The sequence below is a fragment of the Condylura cristata genome, unplaced genomic scaffold (genome assembly GCF_000260355.1).
Source record: "Condylura cristata isolate star-nosed mole 26May11 unplaced genomic scaffold, ConCri1.0 scaffold00019, whole genome shotgun sequence".
In the NCBI taxonomy this organism is placed as follows: domain Eukaryota; kingdom Metazoa; phylum Chordata; class Mammalia; order Eulipotyphla; family Talpidae; genus Condylura; species Condylura cristata.
Genome location: NW_004567120.1, coordinates 31907192 through 31927442, shown reverse-complemented (window position 1 = coordinate 31927442; position 20251 = coordinate 31907192). Strand labels below are relative to the sequence as shown.

General features: G+C 40.7%; 1 protein-coding gene across 1 annotated transcript in view; it reads left to right on the top strand.

Annotated features, from left to right (window-relative positions):
* The window catches only part of GPC3 (glypican 3), a 354530-nt gene that overhangs the window by 212577 nt on the left and 121702 nt on the right, over positions 1 to 20251 (top strand). Inside the window, exon 4 of the mRNA XM_004685819.1 lies at positions 18907 to 19040. Coding sequence (XP_004685876.1) covers positions 18907 to 19040 — 134 coding nt within the window. The remainder of the gene's footprint in view (positions 1 to 18906; positions 19041 to 20251) is intronic.

Genomic DNA, 20251 nt, shown 5'->3' with positions numbered 1-20251 from the left:
TTATAGAAGCAGCAAATAGAAATTGTCAGTCTTGTCTCTCCCTGCTTCGACTCTTGCCCAAGCCTAAGTAAATCAGTATGAAAGTGTTGCTCAGAATGTGCTCCAGTGATAGGCAATTAAAGGTCAGTATATATAATTTATACAAAATGTAGAGGCTGGAACAAAAGGTATGTTTTGGGCCATACAGAATGATTGCATTTCATCAGCAGATGAGTACTTACTACAAAGGTCATTGAAATTGCAAGATGCAAATCATTGTTGTTGTTTTTTATAAAATATTTTTTCTGGGTTCAGTCTCTCAGCATTTGCATACATGCTGGAGTCATTAGTACAATCGAATTACAGAATGACCTATATTATTAGACTGCTAGGCTGCTTGATTGAAATTATCTTTATAATGGGAATCTGAGAACACTTTTAACCTTGTTAGAGAACCACTGTACCGTTGATTAATATATAAAGCAAGTCATAAATTTCACTGCGAGCTATTTATTTCAGACAATCTTGTGAAAGCAGTTTGGGCTACATTATAGAAACTTTCTTCATACCTTTGTCAGGCTGACACTAATGATCCTGATTATTTCTAGGACTTTCAAAGTGTCAGTGTTAATTAAACTAATGCTTAAAAATATGGCTAGAAAAGAACATTTTAATATTATATCTTAAATGTTTGACAATGTATGAAGCTTCTTTTGTTATCTGGTTAATTTCAGAGAACTGACTTCATTTGATAAGGTTTCTCCCCCATAGGAAATTTTTACCTGACTCAGTGGCAACAGCCAATATTTCCAAGGTCACTACTTCATCCATATATTCTGGATATTTGTGGACTGCTTTATATGTGTTCTGTACTGAATCATGTGATATGAATAGAAAGATGGGAAAAAACTAGCCCATGTCTCAGGAGTCCATGATCTAAACAGGAATACAGTCACAGAAACAGACTGAGCTGTGCATAGGTAATTTAGGGGCACAGATTAAGGAGGTGTGTAACCTAGTGTGGGAAGATAAGGGAAAGTGTCCTAGAGAATTTTTGACTGAATGAAGGCTCCATCCAACTGGTGAAGACATGAGGGCAGGGTTTGTGAAACATAAGTGTGGTGACAGAGCAATCGTGGAGGAAAGAGCAACTGTCTCACTCACTTGCAGACTTCATGGTGTGGCCCAGAACCCTGTCCTGGCAAGGGCTAGACCACCCAGTTCCTGAGACCTTACAGCGACCCTGGAAGAAAGGTCTCTGTTCTATGCCTTCCCCCACTCCAGGCCTCCCTGTAGCTGGCTCCTGTAGCTCACGGTGGTGGGACAGGTCAGGCCTCCCGCTCTGGACCAATTACCTACGCATACGGGAGGTTGGGAAACAGGAGCTTGTAAGTCTGGAGGGCCTGAATTGTTTCCAGAAAAGGAAAAAAAGAAATAAAAGGTTTGAGAGGGAGGGAAACCCGTCCTGTTCTAAAGAAACTGTTTTCAATAAAATTGTATCCTTGCTTTTAGACTCCTATTAGGAGAATGTAGAACTAATTAAGAGACCCAAACATCATCAATAATTTTTCTACTTTAGTTTTATGAGTTGTAATTTAAGGAAAAACCCCAGCCTCCATGTAGTCGCTGGTAGGAAAGCTAATGCACCACTTTCTGCATGTTGCCCTTCAAGACTCATGCTATATTCAGTCATAAATTGCATACAGATAGAGATAAATACAATAAATTGCTGGCTTCCAGGGTAAAATGTACTTACTTTCTTAAATTGGATGCATAAGCTTAAAAAGTCAAGTGACAGCCAATCGTTGTTTTTAATACTTAGCCAAATGGCCTACGTGGGTTTGAGCTGCGGACATAGGCTGGATTGATGGACTTGAAATTAGTGGGAATAGAATCAGGTGAGCCCATCAAGGCAACGGTTGTTTTAAATAAAACTCTTTGCAACAGCAGACATTTAGATAATGACTTCTGATTCACATTTACGAATAATATATCCTAGAAAGTAACTCTGTTTTCTTTCTAGAATTTTCTCCACCTGCATCTTCTCTTCCTTTTCACTATTTTTATTCCTCCCACCCTTCATTCTTCTTCTCTATCTTCCAGGAAAATGTACTAGCGAGAAAGAATTGCAATTTCTTTTGAAGGGACACCTGCTACAGGATGTTTCTTCTCTAGAGGCAAATATTTAGCTGAAGAAGGGAAGCAAAGGGATGGAGTGCATTGCCACACAGGCCGCTGGCCTGGGCATGTAGTGTTGGCACGCAGGGAGACCCGGCCTGAGTCCTTGCCTCAAGGACAGGTTGCCAGATTCCAAGTGGAAACTCAATAAAACTTTCAGAAGCAAATAAACAGAACCTAGAAGACTTGTTTCCCTAGGGATAGGGGTGGCTCCATATGTCAGGTTCATGTTTTTAATCAAAAGGCCAAACCTTCATCTAGATTGTAGTAATAACTATTTGCTTTCCAGAGATTTTCATTGAAATGACAAATGTCTTTCCCTTAAACTATTTCTCATGCACTTTCCTCTGATCAGAGAAAATTTCAGTGCAAAATAAAATGCCCTTAAGAAATTCCTGCAAGACAATTTTCTGGATGCTGTGCTCTCATTAACTAACCTGCTTATGTGGGCGTAGTTGTAATATTTGGGTACCCAAAAAGTGCCTGCCTGGACTCAGACTTTGCCTGTAGTGATGCTGCTCAGAACTTAGAGCTTGTTTAGTCCAGTGTACTCCTTTGCTTTTTGGTCTTTGTAAAGAGAAAAATGAAACAAAATAGAACACTCACCCTATCCCTTGCACCCTGGCCCCACCCCTCCCTCTTCACCTCTGTAACCTCAGTTCGGTAACCAGTGTCCACTAGTTTATTCTTATTGGGCTTTGTCTAGTTATTTACTTGTTTCCTTTTATTTCACACAGAGCCAAATCCATTATTTGTCTTTAATCTTTCTAACTAATTTTGTTTTGCATACTCCCCTTGAGGTCTTTCCACTTTGTTGAAATGGCAAAATCCCATCTTTCCTTATATCTGAACTGTATTCCAAAGTGATGATGTTAGACCACGTCTTTATCCTCTGCCTGTGAGCACTGAGCTGCTGAGAGAGGTGCTACTATGGTGTTCCTCAGCTAGCGGGGGGCCACATCCAGTAGAGGGGCGGGATGCATGGAGATAGCTGAGCTGGGAGTCTGGAGAAAGAACACAAACTATAGGAAGAAGTACCTTGTGTTTTTTGTAAAATTTAGGCAAGATTAGAGGTTGGGGTGGCATGCAGCAAAATTTGGGGTGGATAACTACTTTATTGAGTCCCTTTTATGTATCAGGATTTTTGCTGGGCAGTCCTAAATTATTTAATCCTCACTTTCATCCACTAAAGTGGAACTTATTATTGTCCCCATCCCACAGATGAGAGTTGGGCTTAGATGAGTGAAATAACACGGGTTTTCCTTCCCTTCAAGAAGTAGCAGGAGACCTGGGACTAGATCTTTCTCTTTTGGAGGCTCAAGTCAAGCACTTCCTGCCCATGTTGTCAAGGCAGCAGCCTGGAGCAGATACAGTGATGGACATGTGAGTCATGAAGTCAGTATAGCGAGAGGGACAAGTCACATGTAGGAAGCTAGAACCGGGGGGTGGAGGTGGTTCCTGATCAGAAGAGCACATGGGTGCCCCAGCTTTTCAGTGGACAACGGGCAAGACCCCTCAGGGAGTGACTTCTTTGTGGGATTCATTTCTTTAAAAAAAAAATATTTATTTATTTAGGGCTTTCCCTTGTGGTGTAATGGGTTAAAGCACTGCCTTATGAAGCTCTCCGAAGCCACTGCAGCATGAGTTCAATCCCTGGCCAAGAAGCTGACCCACACGGCACGGCAGACTTCTCCTGACCCACCCGGTGCGACCTTCAGCAGTGTACTTTGTCATTTGGCTTGTTCTGCTCCCCACTCTGTCTCTGGTGAATCCTCTCACCCACCACACCTCTGGCCTCTACCCCAGTTCTGTATGCATAAATAAATAAACCACACTTCTGGCCTGTACCCCAGTTCCGTATGCATAAATAATCTTTTATTTTCTTTATGTATGTTTATAGAACTGGGGTAGAGGCCAGAGGTGTGGTGGGTGAGATGATTCACCAGAGACAGAGTGGGGAGCAGAACAGGCAGACTGACGAAACACTGCTGAGGGGAGCAGTGGGCAAGACAGTAGAGGTTTGCCGCACCATGTGGGTCACCTTCACGGCCGGGGATTAAAAACGCACTGAAGTGGCTGCTGATGGCTTGCATTGCTGCGTCCTGTTGTGCCACCAGGGAGCGCCCTGAAGAATACATTTCAAGTAAATGTTTCATTACTGAGTAAACACATTTGTGTGTGTGGAGTTGGGCAGGGAGAAGTAATATTTGAGACTGTAGGATCCAGAACACAAAGGTAAAGAGACAGAACAGTGCCTGCCTCCTTATGAAGGGTTCACTTTGAGAAGAGGATGGGAAAGCTGACCCATCAGATAGATGAGTGACTAAGAGCATGAACGAGGAGGTGATAGCAAAGACACCACAGACCTCTTCACAGCCTGGTTTGCTCTTTGGACCTTTGTACAGGGAATATTTATATGGCGTGATTTGGAAAACTAATGCTGACTCCATGTAATATTCTTTCCCTTGTGTTTTTATTATTATTTAATTATTTTCTTTAAAGCTATTATGATGACTTGATCTAGATACCCTTCTTTGGAGCTGGCATTGAGGCGGCGTCTTGAGGGAGTCCTACCCAGTGGCCTTTTGCAGAGGAGTTCGTGTGTGCTTTTGTTGCTGAGCTGCCAACGTTTGGATCAAAACAAGCCATTTCTGATTCATGTATGTTATTAGCACTGGCAGGATGGCAAGGCGAGAGGTGGAAACTGTTTTGTATATCAGAGAAACGCAGATAAGCAAACAGAGGATGGAGAGAGTGTCTTTATTAGAAAAGCAATCTTTTGTGATATATCTTAGCACTAGGCAATGCGTTTTTAATAAAAACGAACAGGTACAGTGCTCGATGTCCAGTCTTGCTCCCCACCCCCTCTTTGGTTCCAGATACTTTATGAGCTCATGGCAGTAGCAAGAGGCCTCCTGGTTTGTCAGTTAATCAAAAGTTGCTAAAGAAAAGTCAATATAAAAGAAGCTAATCATCATCTTGTCTTTTCCCCGTGACTGTGTGGCACTTCAGTGTCTGAGCTGCCGGTTCTCCATGTTAGTGTTACTAACAGTAGTAGCTGTGCTCTTGTTGCAAAGGGTGAGAATCTCATTTTGTTTCTCGTCCTCTTGATAAAGGCTTGGGCCGACTCCTTGGAAGAGCTGGAAGAATTATTATCACCAGCTATGTATAGCCAAGTGTTGCTTTTCCTCCCTTTCTTCTTCAGTCATCTTCACAGTAACTCATTTCTTTATCACACCTGCCCTCCTCTGCACTTATGTCTGAGGCCCTGTTCCCACTCCCTGTAAATTGACTCCAAAATGAAGTGATTTGATTTTTCTTCAAGTGGAATAATATGTTTCGGGTCCAAATAGGTTTGTGCAGTCTCCACGCACACTGTGGAACTGGCATAATTGTGTCGACCAGTAGTTTGTGACAGAAATCACTAAGTTTGTGCAGGTGATCCTCACTTAGGAAGAGTCTCGTGTAACCTGAGGGATTTTTGCTGAAAGCCCCTTTCTTTCTTAGAACAGACTTGCTTTACAAATACCCCTGTGCTGTGGAGAGGCAAAATGATTTGTCAAAGGTGAGTCAGGAACAGAGCTGAGATAAGGTCTGTTTACATTATTCTGGACACTATAAAAGAGCATTTGGAATTGGTGGGAGACTCTCTGTGGCCTGGACTTCATAGCTGCTCTGAGGTTGTGCAGCCTGAGCTCGATGCTCTCTCATCCAATTGGATGGTGCTTCTCTGAGTCCCGTGCCTGGCTCCTAAACCCCATTTCTCTGTTTTTCACTATCTGCCACATCATCATACTAAAATACAGAGCTTGCTAACAAATTACGGAACAAACTTCTTGCCCCAGTCTTTCTTAATTAGGTGGCTGCAAAGCTTCCAGGAACAAAATGGCAGAATGGTAGGAAACAAAGTTGACAGCCTCACTTTCTGAAGGAGATTGCTTCTATTCCTCTCACCAGCTCTGCTCTTAGATCCATAGGCTTCTCAGCTGCCAGAGTTAGGAGTGATATTTTAATCCAGTCCACTTCCTTTTCGAGACACAGCTAGCCAAGAGAAGAGAAGGGGGCTTAGCAGGGGCGTGACCTCCCAGTGGCAGTGCTCACACAGACACAGTCTTGGGGCCCCACTCCTGGGGGACTCAGAAAAAATAAGAGATTGCTTTTGAACATTAAATTTTAGGCTAAGATACATTTTAAGTAAACTCCTTATTATTCTTCAGCATAAATAAAAAAAAAGTCCTTGTAACCCCCATGTCCAACTGAAAATTCACAATATGGGTGTTACTTGAGATTGTTCATTGTTGGGAGAGAAATCGTGAAAACACTTGGCCACAGCTACTTCTCCTGCCTGTCCATCTTCCTGAAGACCAGGCATTCTGAAATAGTTAACTTACAAGTAGCTGGTTTCCTTGATCCTCAGTTACTCCCAAAAGGTTTCCTCAGGTAGGGAACAGACACCTAAAATCCAGAATTTTGTGCTCAGGATTCAAGACCCTGTTTGAGCCTTTGTTAGCTATGTGGACTCAGGCAGTCATTTAGCCTTTTGGAACCTCACTGAGTAAAAATAACGATAACATCTTCCCTCAAGGACTGGTTGCAAAACTCTTATGTGATAGCATGATAAGTCAGGTGCTTTGTGATGAGTAACGAGCTATCCCCAACCATAGTGTTAGAATTCTTCCAGAATGCTACCAAACACACCTCATGATACTAGTTTGGAATAGCCTTGATTCTTGGATGATCTATTAAACAATAGAACTGATATTTCTCAATTATCCACACTCATAATGAAACAGAGGAGCACAGGACATGAGAAATCATGAGTGATGTTTAAGGAACTGCTCAAAAGAAGAAACTGTACAAGAGAGGGGAAATAATGCCTGTAGACAAAAAAGGGTAGAATAGTAGCCACACCTGATACTGTTGTCGTAGATGGAGGGAAATGTGAATCTTTGTGCTGTTTCTGTTCAGGGGTCACACTCTTCTCAATTCACCTGATTTCTCCCCCCCCCTTCAATCATGTCCTTTTCAAAATTCATATCAGAAGTGTTTCTGAGCTATTCTGATGATAACTATTGCTAAAACCAATCAGGAGAGGTCTGTCTGTAGTGCAGGGCCATCAGCAGAGACCCCCCCCCCCCGCTACTGGTCAGGGACTGTCTTCATTTAGATGGGCTGTGGTTGAAACTGGGGGGTTTCACTGACAGACACACAGCTCTGCAGTTTTAGTAATGGTGCCTTGCTAAATACAATGTTTTTAAGTATTTGCCTGAGAAATGGAGTATGAAAATGACATATGTTGCACTCTAATGCTTGATTTCCTTTTAACCTATGAGAGCACCCTTTCAGCCTGTCAGAATTCAGTAGTGATGATGACAGTGAGTAAGAATAAGACCCAAAATTCGCCGATCCTGACATTCTTTGCTATGTGGTACTAACCTGTGCCCTGAGTCTTCTTGTGGTTAGGAAGGCCAGGATATCGCTGGCATTCTGTGATCAGAGAGTATGTAATGTTACATGGTAGTCATCTACAATTTTATGTGTCATGGATCCCACAAACTATGTCTTAAATCACATTTGTATTAATTGTGCATAGTGAATATGAACAGAGGCCTAAATAGCAACAGACTGTGAGTAATGAAATACACGTGCACTTACTTATTTCAGATGAGTGATAAAGTGTAAAGGGGTTCATTAGATTACATCGATGTATACAACAATATTATCTTGTTGAATTTAGATATTCATAATACTAGACCCTTATGAGATAAAGAATTTGAAAATATTATCTCCCATTTTGTAGGTTGTCATTTCACTTTCTTAATAATGTTCTTTGAATCAGGAAAATAATTTTTGTGGAGTAGTTTTTTTTTTTTTTTTCTTCAGTCACTTACGCTTTCAGGGTCATAGCCAAGAAACCATTGTCAAATTCAATTTCACAAAACTTTACACCTATGTTTTCTTCTAAGAGTTTTATATTTTTAGCACTTAATTTTTTGTCTTTTCTAGTTTGAGTGAATTTGTGTATATAGTATAAGGTAGAGATCCAAATTCAAAGATAGGTAACTATACTCAGCTTGCTAATCTTTCATTAAGGATTTCTGTTTTTGCACTCAGTCTCATTAGACTGATGAAAATGGACCTCACATGGATATTCAGTTATTTTTGTTTTGTTTTTTGTTTTTTGTTTTTTTTTTTTTGCTGGGTCTGTTCATTCTGAGAGAAGGATGTTGAAGTCTCAAACTGTCATAAATGGATTCACTTATTTCTCATTGCAGTTCTATGAGTTTTTGTTTCAGATATTTAGATACTGTGTTGTTTAGGTGCATACATGTTGAGAACTGTTGTGCCTTCTTAGGAATGGATCCCCTTTATCATCATATAATGCCCTTCTTTATCCTTTATAATTTTCATTACTCTGGCTGAAATTAATAGTACTACTGCTATCTTTTATTAGTCTTAGTGCGGTGTATTTTTCTTCAACATGTGTTTGTACTAGATAGCATATAGTTAGGTCTTTCTTTTCTTTTTTTTAAATCCAATTTGACAATCTCAGTGATTTGGTATATTTCAAAATGGTTCATTTTCCACTCCCCCTGCTGGAAGAATCGGGAACGTTTTCTCTGATATTTACTGTGGGAATCTGTTCAAGCTCTTAAAAATAAATATCACTGGGCCCCGTTAGGATTGGGTACCCTTGGAAATTTGGAAGCTCAGACTTATTGACACTGAGCCTCCAGCAATTCGCCGATCACAGCTCCGGTTTTCTCCTGCCAGCATTAGTCCCCACACTGCTTTCTGCTACTGAGTCTCTCTGGGATGCCCCAGCTCCCTGTGTTCACCCGTTTTCTCTCCAGTTTTGGTAGCAGCCATCTGATCTTCACGCCTTCTCTTCTGGATACAAGAAGTATTGTTGAGTTGTCAATCTGTTTAAGGTTCTTATTTGCTGCTAAGATGAAGTGGCAACTTCCAAGCACCTTATTTGTGAAAATGAAAACCCTAATAGTGCAAATTTTATCATTAACTACAGACACTGTACATTGTTTTACGTGAAGTAGCAGGCTCAATATGTTCCTTTCCAAGAAAATACCTGCTAACTACTCAAGTTTGAATAACATTAGCTTGGCTATCTTTCAAGTGAAAATATTTAATGATAAAGTCATAGTTCCTCTCCTAACATAGTCAGGCGTGGGTTTTTCCTCTCAAAGAACATCATACTTCAGTATGTGGTGGAAGTACTTTATATATACTTCCCATTTCATCTCACATAATATTAAAAAGACATATAGTCCGGCCCTCCCTGGTGGCACAGCGGGTTAAAGCACAGCACTGAGAAGCTAAAACCACTTCCGTGTGAGTTCGATCCCCACCTGCCCCGGAGGTGACCACATGGCGCGGCAGACCTCTCCAGACCCGCCCGCTGCTCCCCTCAGCAGTGTACTTCGTGGATCTGCCTGTTCTGCTCCCCGCTCTGTCTCTGGTGAAGCCTCTCACCGCCCCTGAGCCTCTGGCCTGTACCCCAGTTCTGTATGCACAAATAAATAAATCTTAAAAAAAAAAAAAAAAAGACATGTAGTCCGAGGTCAAAAATCACTAAGATAATTTTTGTTGCTTTAAGTGCAATCTTGTGGGAAATTGACCTTTCTTTTTTTAAAGCAGAGGTGCTGAGCAGTTAAAAAAAAACAAAGCACTAACTGTTAGAGGTTGGTCCCACTACCCTGACTCAGGCTAAAGCGCCAGCAGTGGGTCTCTCATTGCTTTTGCACTCCCTGTGTGAATGAATGTCTTCTGTATTGTTTTAGGGCAGACCATGAATTCAACAGTGTTATTCAGCATTTTGAATATTTTAACACTACTCGTGTTTTCCCCCCAACGCTCACATTATAGATCTTAAGTGATTAGTTGGTGCTGATACTGGATGAATATAAGCAAAAATGCAAGTCCAGTTCATGTCTGCAGATTTGTCCGTTTGAGATATTACCTTCATGTTTATGTTTACAGCCAAATTTTTAATTTGATGAGTTTGTTTCTTCTCTTGCAAGAGATGATAGGACCTCCTTTCCTGCTCTTCTTCCAGTAGGCATTCAGCCATGTCACTTCCACAGCAGCTTATCCATTTCTGTATCAGTCTTGAGTGTGTATGCTCCCCCAGCCCCTGAAATACTCTCCTTACCCTGTACTGTGTTTCAGTGGCCTTTCATTTCTATTCTGTAAAGGTATAACAACCAATTTGACTTTTAAAGATCTCCTAACATTTATGTTTAAATAGTTTATTCCCTTTTCTTTAAGCTCTGATGGATTTTAAGATGACTTTACAACTTGGTTCACACTGTAATACACGGTGTCAGACACCGTGAAATAATTATTGGTGTCTTTAAGACCCAGGGAATGACAGTTTCTTTCATATTTTTGTTTTTGAATTGCAGTCATTGTAATCTACCATGTAGGTCTCTTTCAATATTAATAAAGTCCGTTTCACACCCTTTCAGCATTTTTAGACCTCGATATTGCAGCAGTGGGTTGAGCAAGTGATCTCCATTTTTGAGCCCAACATCCATCCTTAAATATAAAAAAAAAAATGTTGTAAACAAAATGTATTTTATTGTATGATGATAAAATAAACCTTACAATAAATTACAGTAAATTTTAACAGATTTTAAAATATTATTGAAAATAAAAACATAAAGTATATCCACCTGTGTTTTCAAGTACACAAAAGTAGATTTCAAAGTAACAATTTGTTAGATGACAAGGAGCTTAGGAAGTTTATAGTAGACATAACCTAAATCACCAGAAGGGCACGTGAGGACTGAAAATAAGTTAACCACTGAAAAATGCATGTATTTGTATCCTAAACCTGCTATCTGAGAAAATTCTAGAATATACAGAGCAGTGATATCATTAATACATCATGTAGCCACTGGAAACTTTCCTTACATACTTGTGAGGAGATAAATGTGAAAAGGGCGAATGAAGTCTTAGTATTAAGACAGTAACTTTGACTTTTAGGGATTGCTGTGAGCCTCAGAGAACCGCCATTACAAAGAATGGATTGGAGGAGGTCAACACTGGAGCTTGGGAGACCAATTATGGTGTCGGGATGGCCTGTGTGGTGTTGGTTCTTCAACTTGAGTGTGCATTAGTATCCCCCAGAGAGCTTATTATAACATGACCAGACCCCACTTGCAGGGTTTCTGATTCAATACATTTAGGGTTGGGCCCCAAAATTTGCATATGTAACAAGTTCCCAGGTAATACTGATGCTGCTCTTTGGGGTGGAGGGTCACATTTTGAGAGCACTGTACTCATTTGTGGCTACTCATCTAGACCTCACCCCAAACCTATGGAATATTAATCCACGTGGATGAGATTCCCAGGGGATTGTATACACATTAAAGTTGGAGAGACACTGTTCTAAGAGACAGTTAATGGTATACTAGACCTGAGGGTGAAAAGGTATTTAGAAGAGAGAAAAAACAAGACTGTGACTAGAAATAGGGAAGCGAGGGAGGAGGAGAAGTCACCAGAAACACTTCGGTTTCTTCTGGCTGGAGCAGCTGAGTAGGTGGTTCAGTATTTTTATTGAGTACATGAAGTTCATGCTATAACCCCAACACTATTGGTCATGTGTGATTAAATGTTCATGGTCAGGATTCCTGGTGCTGGGAGGGGATAGAAGAACTTTGCTGAAGGAGTGTTAGGAACACATGCAAGATTCTATTTTCAACTCAGAATCATTTGTGGCAGATACAAATTAGTAAAATGCAATTCTTTTCCATAAAAGGAACATTTAAAACTTGTGTCCCATCCTGCTAGCATTCCAGCCTCACAGAAACAAGCATGAGGGTCAGAGACACAGGGTACCCAGTACAGATCACTTGCCTCCTCTCAGTAGAGAGGGCCAGAAGATACTACAGAGCAGACAGGTCGAATTGTGAGGTACAAACAAGGTGGGCAAACTCAATGATCCTCCCTTTCAGAGCAGGGACTCAGTGTCATCCAACCATTTTGCTGTCCCCAGTTAAAGGATTCTTCCAAGCATGACAGCTAGCTATGTACCTAGCCAACCAAACCAAGATTCTGACAGCCGAAGCAGGCTGCCAAAGGTAAGCAGCCTTCGCTGAGAGAATAAATGCGCCCTATTTCTACCGGGGAGCAGGACATTTCACTTTCACCCATTATTTTACTTCATCCTCATGCTGCTGCTGAGTGGAAGAGGATGTGCTATTGACCTCTATTTTGCGGGCGAGAAAGCTGAGTTTGAAGGAAATTAAATGACTTGTCTAGCGTTACTGAAATAATTAGAGGACGAGCTGGGACTGGAACCCAGGTCTCCAGACTCCAAGCTGCAAGCTCTTCACTGTAATTTGTCTGATCTGCAGAATATTAGTTCCTTTTTCTTGGATTCCAATTTATTCAAAGAGCTGACTTGTATGTACTGTGCAAACAATGGCACCTGATTTTTAAAAATACCTTGATTCATAATACCTTCCATGTTATCACTCAATTTTTATTTTAATGGTCAAGCAATTAATGATGAGTCACAGTAAAAAAAAAAAAAAAAAGATCTGCAGAGGAAGAAAATGCTTACATTGTCACCAGGTCTGTTCATTATCCTCTGTGCTCTATATCCAGCTCAATCAATAGTTAATTAATAATGATGTGCTTCCTGAAGTACAAGGTTATAAATTAATTTAATGCTCGTATGCACACTTTCTGTAGGGAAAAATGAGGGAGAAATGCTTGCCCTGCCCATCTCATTGTAAGAAAATATATGTAATGATTACAAGCATATAATAAGAATGGTTTGCCCAGCCAAATGTTTGTTCATTTCTGTTAATCAGTATTCATTTGAGCTACTTCCATGCAGTTTGTGGAAGCAGTGCAATCAGTTGAGTAGTGTGGCAGATTTAAATCAGTAATAAAAGCCCTGGGGAAATTAACAAGACAAAACATTAACCACAGACTAAACATTAACATATATTAGCATTTTTATTATACCTGTAGAATTGTTAAATGGATATGGTTACTACTATTAAAAAGTTTATGTTGTATATCACATAATTTCAACGTATATTTTGTTTTAAAACTTTTAAGATTTAATTAAATGAAATTGAACAACAGTGTAATAGACAATTCAACAGAAAGAACGGAAGTTCATTATTTTAACTGGAAACCTTAGAAATTTCCACGCAGTGTCTCATCCAGCCCCAAAAGTACCCTAAAACTGTAGGTAATATTCCTCCAGACTGGACCAGGGCATCAGAATTGATATTTAAATTGCATAAACAAAGGGAGTTTTGTTTTGGATTCCTCATGGTTCTGAGGAATTTATTGATGATCAAAGATTGGGTTTATACTAACTATTTTGCAGCAGTTATCAGATTACCACTCCTTGGACCCAGGCTAATCAGAGGGGTGACAGCAGAAAAGTTACTCGATAATGAAAGAAAACTGAGACAGCCTCTAGGGGCCCTTGACTCTTGGTGGCCTCAGGTGCAGCCGTCGGAGAGGTTTTTGCTGAGCTCTCAGTACAGTTCAGCTGGCACAGCCCTTTCCCCAAAAGCTCTCAGATCTCCATGTCCAGGCCTCTCCTGCCACAGACTCACACTAGGAACTTTTCACTTTCTGCTTGTGCTTCTCCTCTATCTTTCCTCTTCCTCCTCTTCCCTAGTATGAGCAATATAAGTTAACACACACACACAAATGCACATACACACTCACACTTCTCTTATCTATTTCTTGAGAAGGAAAATGTCAAGCCTTTCATTCATTTGATTTTTTTTTTTGAACCAAGACTAAAGTAGGTCTGTTACGGCAGCCTAGGTGTCAGAGATTCGCCCCACCTGTGTCTAGGGGCTTTAGTTTATCCTCATGAAAGCCTTAAATCAGTTGCCTTTTTGTAGCCCTAGGATCAACCTGGAATCCCTGTTGGTGGTGGTGGTGGGAACTATCAAGAATGCACATGGTCCAGACATCAGACTGGACTAGACCCTGGGAGTGACAGAATCGGACCCCAGGGGCCAGTGTCCAGGGAAAACTTGCAGGCAGCAAGCATCAGACTGAACCTACATAGCAGCTGCTGTCCGACAGAATTTGCGATCCAGTGCTTTTAAATTGAGTCTTACCTGGCAGGCCAAATAGTTTAAATCGTTCCACTAGAAATGCTGCTTGAAACAGGTTAAAATTGCAAGTCAGCTTTCTGTTTATCTCTAATAACTAGTCCTTCTTTGAAGAGTGTTTTTGAATTCACAGTCACTGCTGTTCTCCATTTATGGATGGGATGGCCACAGGACTACAGGACTTGGCCACATCCATTACTGGGAAGCTCCAAAATCTGCCCTCTTGACAGAAACCCATTGAGTAGTGGGAAGAAATCAAAAACCGAAATAGGTTTGGGAATCACACAGGTCTGGGTTTAAGTCTGGCTCTGTCATTTACTAGCATTGGGCTTTGCTTACATCCCTTCACCTTTGGAGACTCCCTTTGCTTGCTTCTAAAATGGGGTTCATATTCCCTGCTCTGTATGCCTTAGAGAATGGTAAGATGAATCACTGGAGTGGAGGAAGAATGGATGTAGAAGTTATTTGTGAAGCATTAGGCTGGAGCAAGGCATTATGTTACAAATGTGAGCTCTTGGTATTGTTGAGAAGCCTACAATACAGGCTTTCTTTCTCTGCCCAGCCACCCAGAGTGAAGATGAAGTCTGAGTTTTTGTCACAGTTGAGAGTTCCCAGAATGAACAGAGAATGGGGTCCTCAAGACTGAATACACTTTCGTTTTAACCAACAGGAGTGTCTATATTCATTGATATGTCAACTATGGGGTACCTGTGCAAAATGCATCAACCAAATGCTTTGTGTGGTTTCAAAATATTTGGCGACGTTGGCAATCTTAGATAATTCTACTGGGCAAGTCATTATCACCTTTTTTCCTAAAAACCCCAATATGGCACCTCAAAGATCATACCTTCCTGGTTTTGTGTAAGCCTAGAGTTAGATGCAGGGGGCAGAAGCTGGGAGAAGATCAGAATGAAGTCCTGATGTGAGTGAGAGGTAAAGACGGGATTTTACGTGAGGTTTCCTAATGCCTAGTCTACTGGGCCCTTCACTCTCCACTCAGCCCTCAGTGAACGTCTTGGGAACTGTGGCTTTAAACAAAACAACATACAGCAACATATAAGGAAAACCAGGTCCTTGGATAATGTTTTGTTGTTATCCAGATAGTATGTTTCTCCTCATCAACACCATAATGACATTGAAGGGATTGACATTAGCAAAGGACCTACTAGACCTTCCTGGGGCCCAGCAGTATATTTTGCTTATGTGTGTGCAATACAGTTTTTTTTTTTTCCACATGCATAGAAAGAAAGTTCTGTACCATGCTGCAGAGAATGGTATAATGGTTAAGAGGATTAACCTGCTGTGTGGATACAGTCGGAGACTCCGCCTCCCTATATTTCAAGTCTTACAGCACTTTAGAGCACTACTCCTGTCCATGCCACCGCTTGTTATATGTGAGTCAAAGCACCACATAGGAGCCATAGTTCACAGAAAATGAAAAGGTTGTTTATTCCAGGCCTACTGAAAGAGACACCTATCCAATAAATTCAGTGCAACTCACTAAAGTGAAGGTAGCAGCATCCTTGACTAGGAACATTAGTCAGTGAAAGGAAACTGGATTGCATTTCTTATTATTTAAGTGCCTGAAACTCCTGGGCAGGATACTGATTTCTAGAATGCGACTTGGGAGGCAGCTTCTTTAGCAAGTGCAGCTGTAGAATAAGACCCAGGTCTCTCAGCATCGCCCAATGTTTCCCAAGTGTGAAGCTGAAAAGACCTCTTTAATGTGAATACTGAAACTCTTGGTAAATTATGTGTTCTTTTAGTGTCCACTTCTCAAAATAAGCTCATAATATTCACCTACAGCTCACACAGTGTGGAGGTGAAAGATGTGGGCAGAAGGGCCCAAAGGGGGGTCTACCCTTGACAAATGCTTTGTATATAAGAAGAATTTGCTTCATGGTAGATTTGTGGAAGAAAATACAGCCTGTCTGATAAGATGTGGCAGATTTCAGATGGGGGGTGGGGGTGTCGGCAGGGCACCATTGTTCACCCCTTACCCCACACAGAGCCTTGGGAAGTCTGCTTGGTAATGCCGCATTGGGTGGCTTGGGAAGAAAGGTCAGTCTGCCGACTGGCTACATTCTCATTTGTTCTTAACCTTCCCACTTTTGCCTCAGCTGCACCCCTTTCCAGTAGGTTGGGAGGGGTTAAAAACTCTCAAGTCTTGCTGTGGCCCAATTAGCATTCACTGATACAAAGGGCAGCCTTTGAATGGAAGGGAGATTTCGCAGCTGTGGGTTGCAAGTAGACAAGTTACTGTGAAGGATGTGTGAAAGATTTTGATTTCAGCGTTGGATTTGGGACAGGTATTGATCAAGAGAATGTGTCCTGTGCTCCTCAGTGCAGTGACTAAGAATACTTTGATCCTGGTCACACAGGCTCAGGCATTAATATGTGAGCCCAGAACAATGGAATGAAAGTCAAGTTTTGCCCTATGAAACTTCACCTTCAGATTAACAAAGTAAACACATATGTGTCTAAACACATATGTGTCTAAGGACATAAATTTATGATGTACGTTCTGCCCTCAAATATTTGTATCTGCAATATATGCTTAGAAGTGGTTAGAACCTCAGGGTCCCCACTCCAGCCAGAAGCTCGGGCCCTACCAGACTGCTGGCCTTTGGGGAATATTCAGAGAAGGCCAATTCTTCATTTGAAGTTAATATTAGCCCCACATCAAGTAGAATTACATAAACATGTCTGAAAAAAAAATCAGGATTACACATGCCAATGCCAGGGCAATATTTTAAAGTGTCTGCAACTTTTGTTTCATTCCCATGAGCATAAAATGAGACTAGCTAGTATGTATATCAGACTATAGATGTTGCCTTTGGTAATAGAGGAGAAGCTATTGCCGATTCTAGATTTTCTCTAAATTCACACATTTCTTTGCATAAGGACAGCTGTCCAAAGCTATAAAAACTATAAGCCACTATGCCTTTCTAACATGATAAATAACTGAGCAAATGCTAGTGGGCCCATCTGGAGAAATCCAGAAGCTGGAATTATCACAGGAAACCAGTGGCCTATTGGTAGCACAGCCAGCCAGATCTAATACTAGGAGATTCCTTCAATTTGTTTCAACTAGTTCACTTTGACTGAGTGCCTAACAGTGTTCAGAATCCAGTCTGAATTCTGTGGATATACAGAAGATATTTCTCACAAGATATTTCTAACATTTTTCATTGAGTGTAGAATCTATAGATTCACATTGGCCATGTTTTTAATGTCTGGGAATTCTTTTTCCCCAAAAAAATGTAGTCATGTAGAAATCAAGCATCCGTGGGAGGTGATATTGCATAAGCTTTGAAATCAGACAAATGGGCTTAAAGTCAGACAGTGACTGCCTTAGGCAAATCACTTAACCTCCTGAGTTTCAAGTTCCTCAAGGATAAAAGGGGATAATAATATTTGGAATAGTGTCTTGCTCAAGGGAGACGTGTAAATATGTTCCTATTCATTCTTTTTTTATAGGGAAGTTCATTTAGACTTTTGTTTGAATGTAAAAAGAGTAGTAAACCTACAAATAATTTAGTCAAATAAGCCATTTAGAATTGAATTTAGTAAGAAAACCAATATCATTCTTTTTTTCTTAATCATTGCTCTATGAGTATAGTACTAAGCTGTTAAAGGGTGAGGGGTCTCCAATAAATATTTTTGATTGATTGAATGAGTGGATGGGGGAGGGAGGGAAGAGAGGAATGGAGGAAAAGAGTCCAGGAATGAAGAAGGTAAGAAGTGGAGAAAAGAAGGCATATCTTTTGCACCTATGTTCTTCATACTGTGAGGTTTTTCACAGATAATGTGATTCAGAGTTGGTGGCCCTGGCAATGGACTGGCTGATGGGCCTTATTTCCTCGGGCACTTCTAGGAAAGCTAGGCAAGAGACTACACTGACATTTTTTCAGAACACCCCAGCCTGGTTCAAGTAACAAAGTGCTCATACAGGTTGGGAGTGCGCTATGCTCAGGAGCCCTTCTTCTGTTACAACACTACTGTGTGTGTCTCAGACACACCCACCTCTCCCGTGCCTTCTCTTTCGAATCCCATTTGTGAACTTCTCATATGAATAAAGCCCAAGTGCCATTGAAAGAGATCAGTAGCATAGCTCCTGTGTAGAAAGTGCTCGCAAATGTGCACTTCACTAGGAAAAGAAAAGCATTTTTCATCAAAGAAATCTCTGGATAGGCTGTTCTCCGAGGGCCGCCTCTCCCTGGTGGTGCAGTGGATTAAAAATACAGCACTGAGAAGCTAGCCACAGCTACTTCATGAGTTCGATCCCTGGCTGGGGAGCTGACCCACATGGCACGGCAGACCTCTCCTACCTGCCCGCTGCTCCCCTCAGCAGTGTACTTCCTCAATCTGCCTGTTCTTCTCCCCACTCTGTCTCTGGGAAATTCTCTCTCTGCCCCCACATCTCTGGTCTGTACCCCAGTTCTGTATGCATCAATACATAAATCTTAGAAAAAAAAGCATATCACCTGACTTTTGGCTCCAATAATACATTTGTTCTGCTCTGTAAAAAATAAATTGGGGAAGAAATTGAAGTGCATTTCAGAATTTGTTTCTATTATTATCATATTTTACAAGTATTATGAAATTATATTGCATTTCTTTTTTTTAGATTGGCAAGTTATGTGCCCATTCTCAACAACGCCAATATAGATCTGCTTATTATCCTGAAGATCTGTTTATTGACAAGAAGGTATTAAAAGTTGCTCATGTAGAACATGAAGAAACCTTATCCAGCCGACGAAGGTGAGAGTTTTTTTTCCCCCTCTATTTCAGCATGCAATTAACAATTGTGTCTTAAGGTCGAAAATCATTGGAGTGAAGCTTAAATACATGTTATTTAGTTCTTCTAAGTAGAGTGTTTGGTTAATAACATTCTATCATCTGTACATGTTAACAAAAATTATGTATTTTACTATCTCCATGTCATATTTCAGTGTAAATTTGCCATATGTACATATTTTGTATAGCACCTGAGAATGAATAGACTTTTCCAATCAGGATCTTTATTGATTGAACAAAATCATCTCTGCTTATGACTTTGTTTCACAATTCCTTAGGTCAGCTGATGACTTTTCCCATTATTATCAATGAGTCAAAGCTGAGTTCAGCAGAGAGAAACTCAAGAAACACTCATGTGTACACACATTAAACACTAAACATTCATTGAAAACGATAAAATAAAGAATTCTATTCCTATTTCTTCAGATAGCAGTCAAGGAACTAAGCTAACTTTGTTTCTTATTCTCTTAGTTCCTCCTTTTCCCACCCAGATTCCTCCTTGCCCTATGTTAGCTTCATGCATATAAATAAAAGTTCAGCATTGGGTGGGAAGCCCAACTTAATCTAGAACTGTCCTCCCCAAGAGGGCTGCCTCAAGAATGTTAGACTTGAATTCTACTTCCTGTTGACTTTGAGAGGCTAGGGAGAGATTGACCTATAGATGGAAAATTAAGAGATGAAGTAAATAATAGCTCGTATTTGGGCTAAATGGTTTTGTTCGTAGCAACTTACTGCAGAGGATTTTGAAATGGTAATTCTTAGTCAGATCTGGCACTGCTTAGAGAAAGAGGAGGAGTGAGGCATCTTGGGAGACAGTCCCCAAAGAAGCCATTTAGTCCCCAAAGAAGTTCCATTTTCTTTTTTGTTGTTGACTTCCAACCTATGACAGCAATTTTAAAATGTTATTCAAGGACACTGAGAGTCCCAGATATCTTTGCAATGGATCCGTGAGATTTTCCTTTTGCTAACTACATATCTGAGTGAATCTGACTTCTGTCCACATACTTCAACCAAAACAACATATTGCAAAAGATTAAATACAGAAGCCCACAGGAGCCTTTAGCTATCTCCCATTAAGCCAGGCAGTAAAGATATTTTGCAAAAATGTGAAATCAATACCACTTTAATCACTGTTTTTTTCCATAAAAATGTGATGTTAACATTTAATAGCTCAT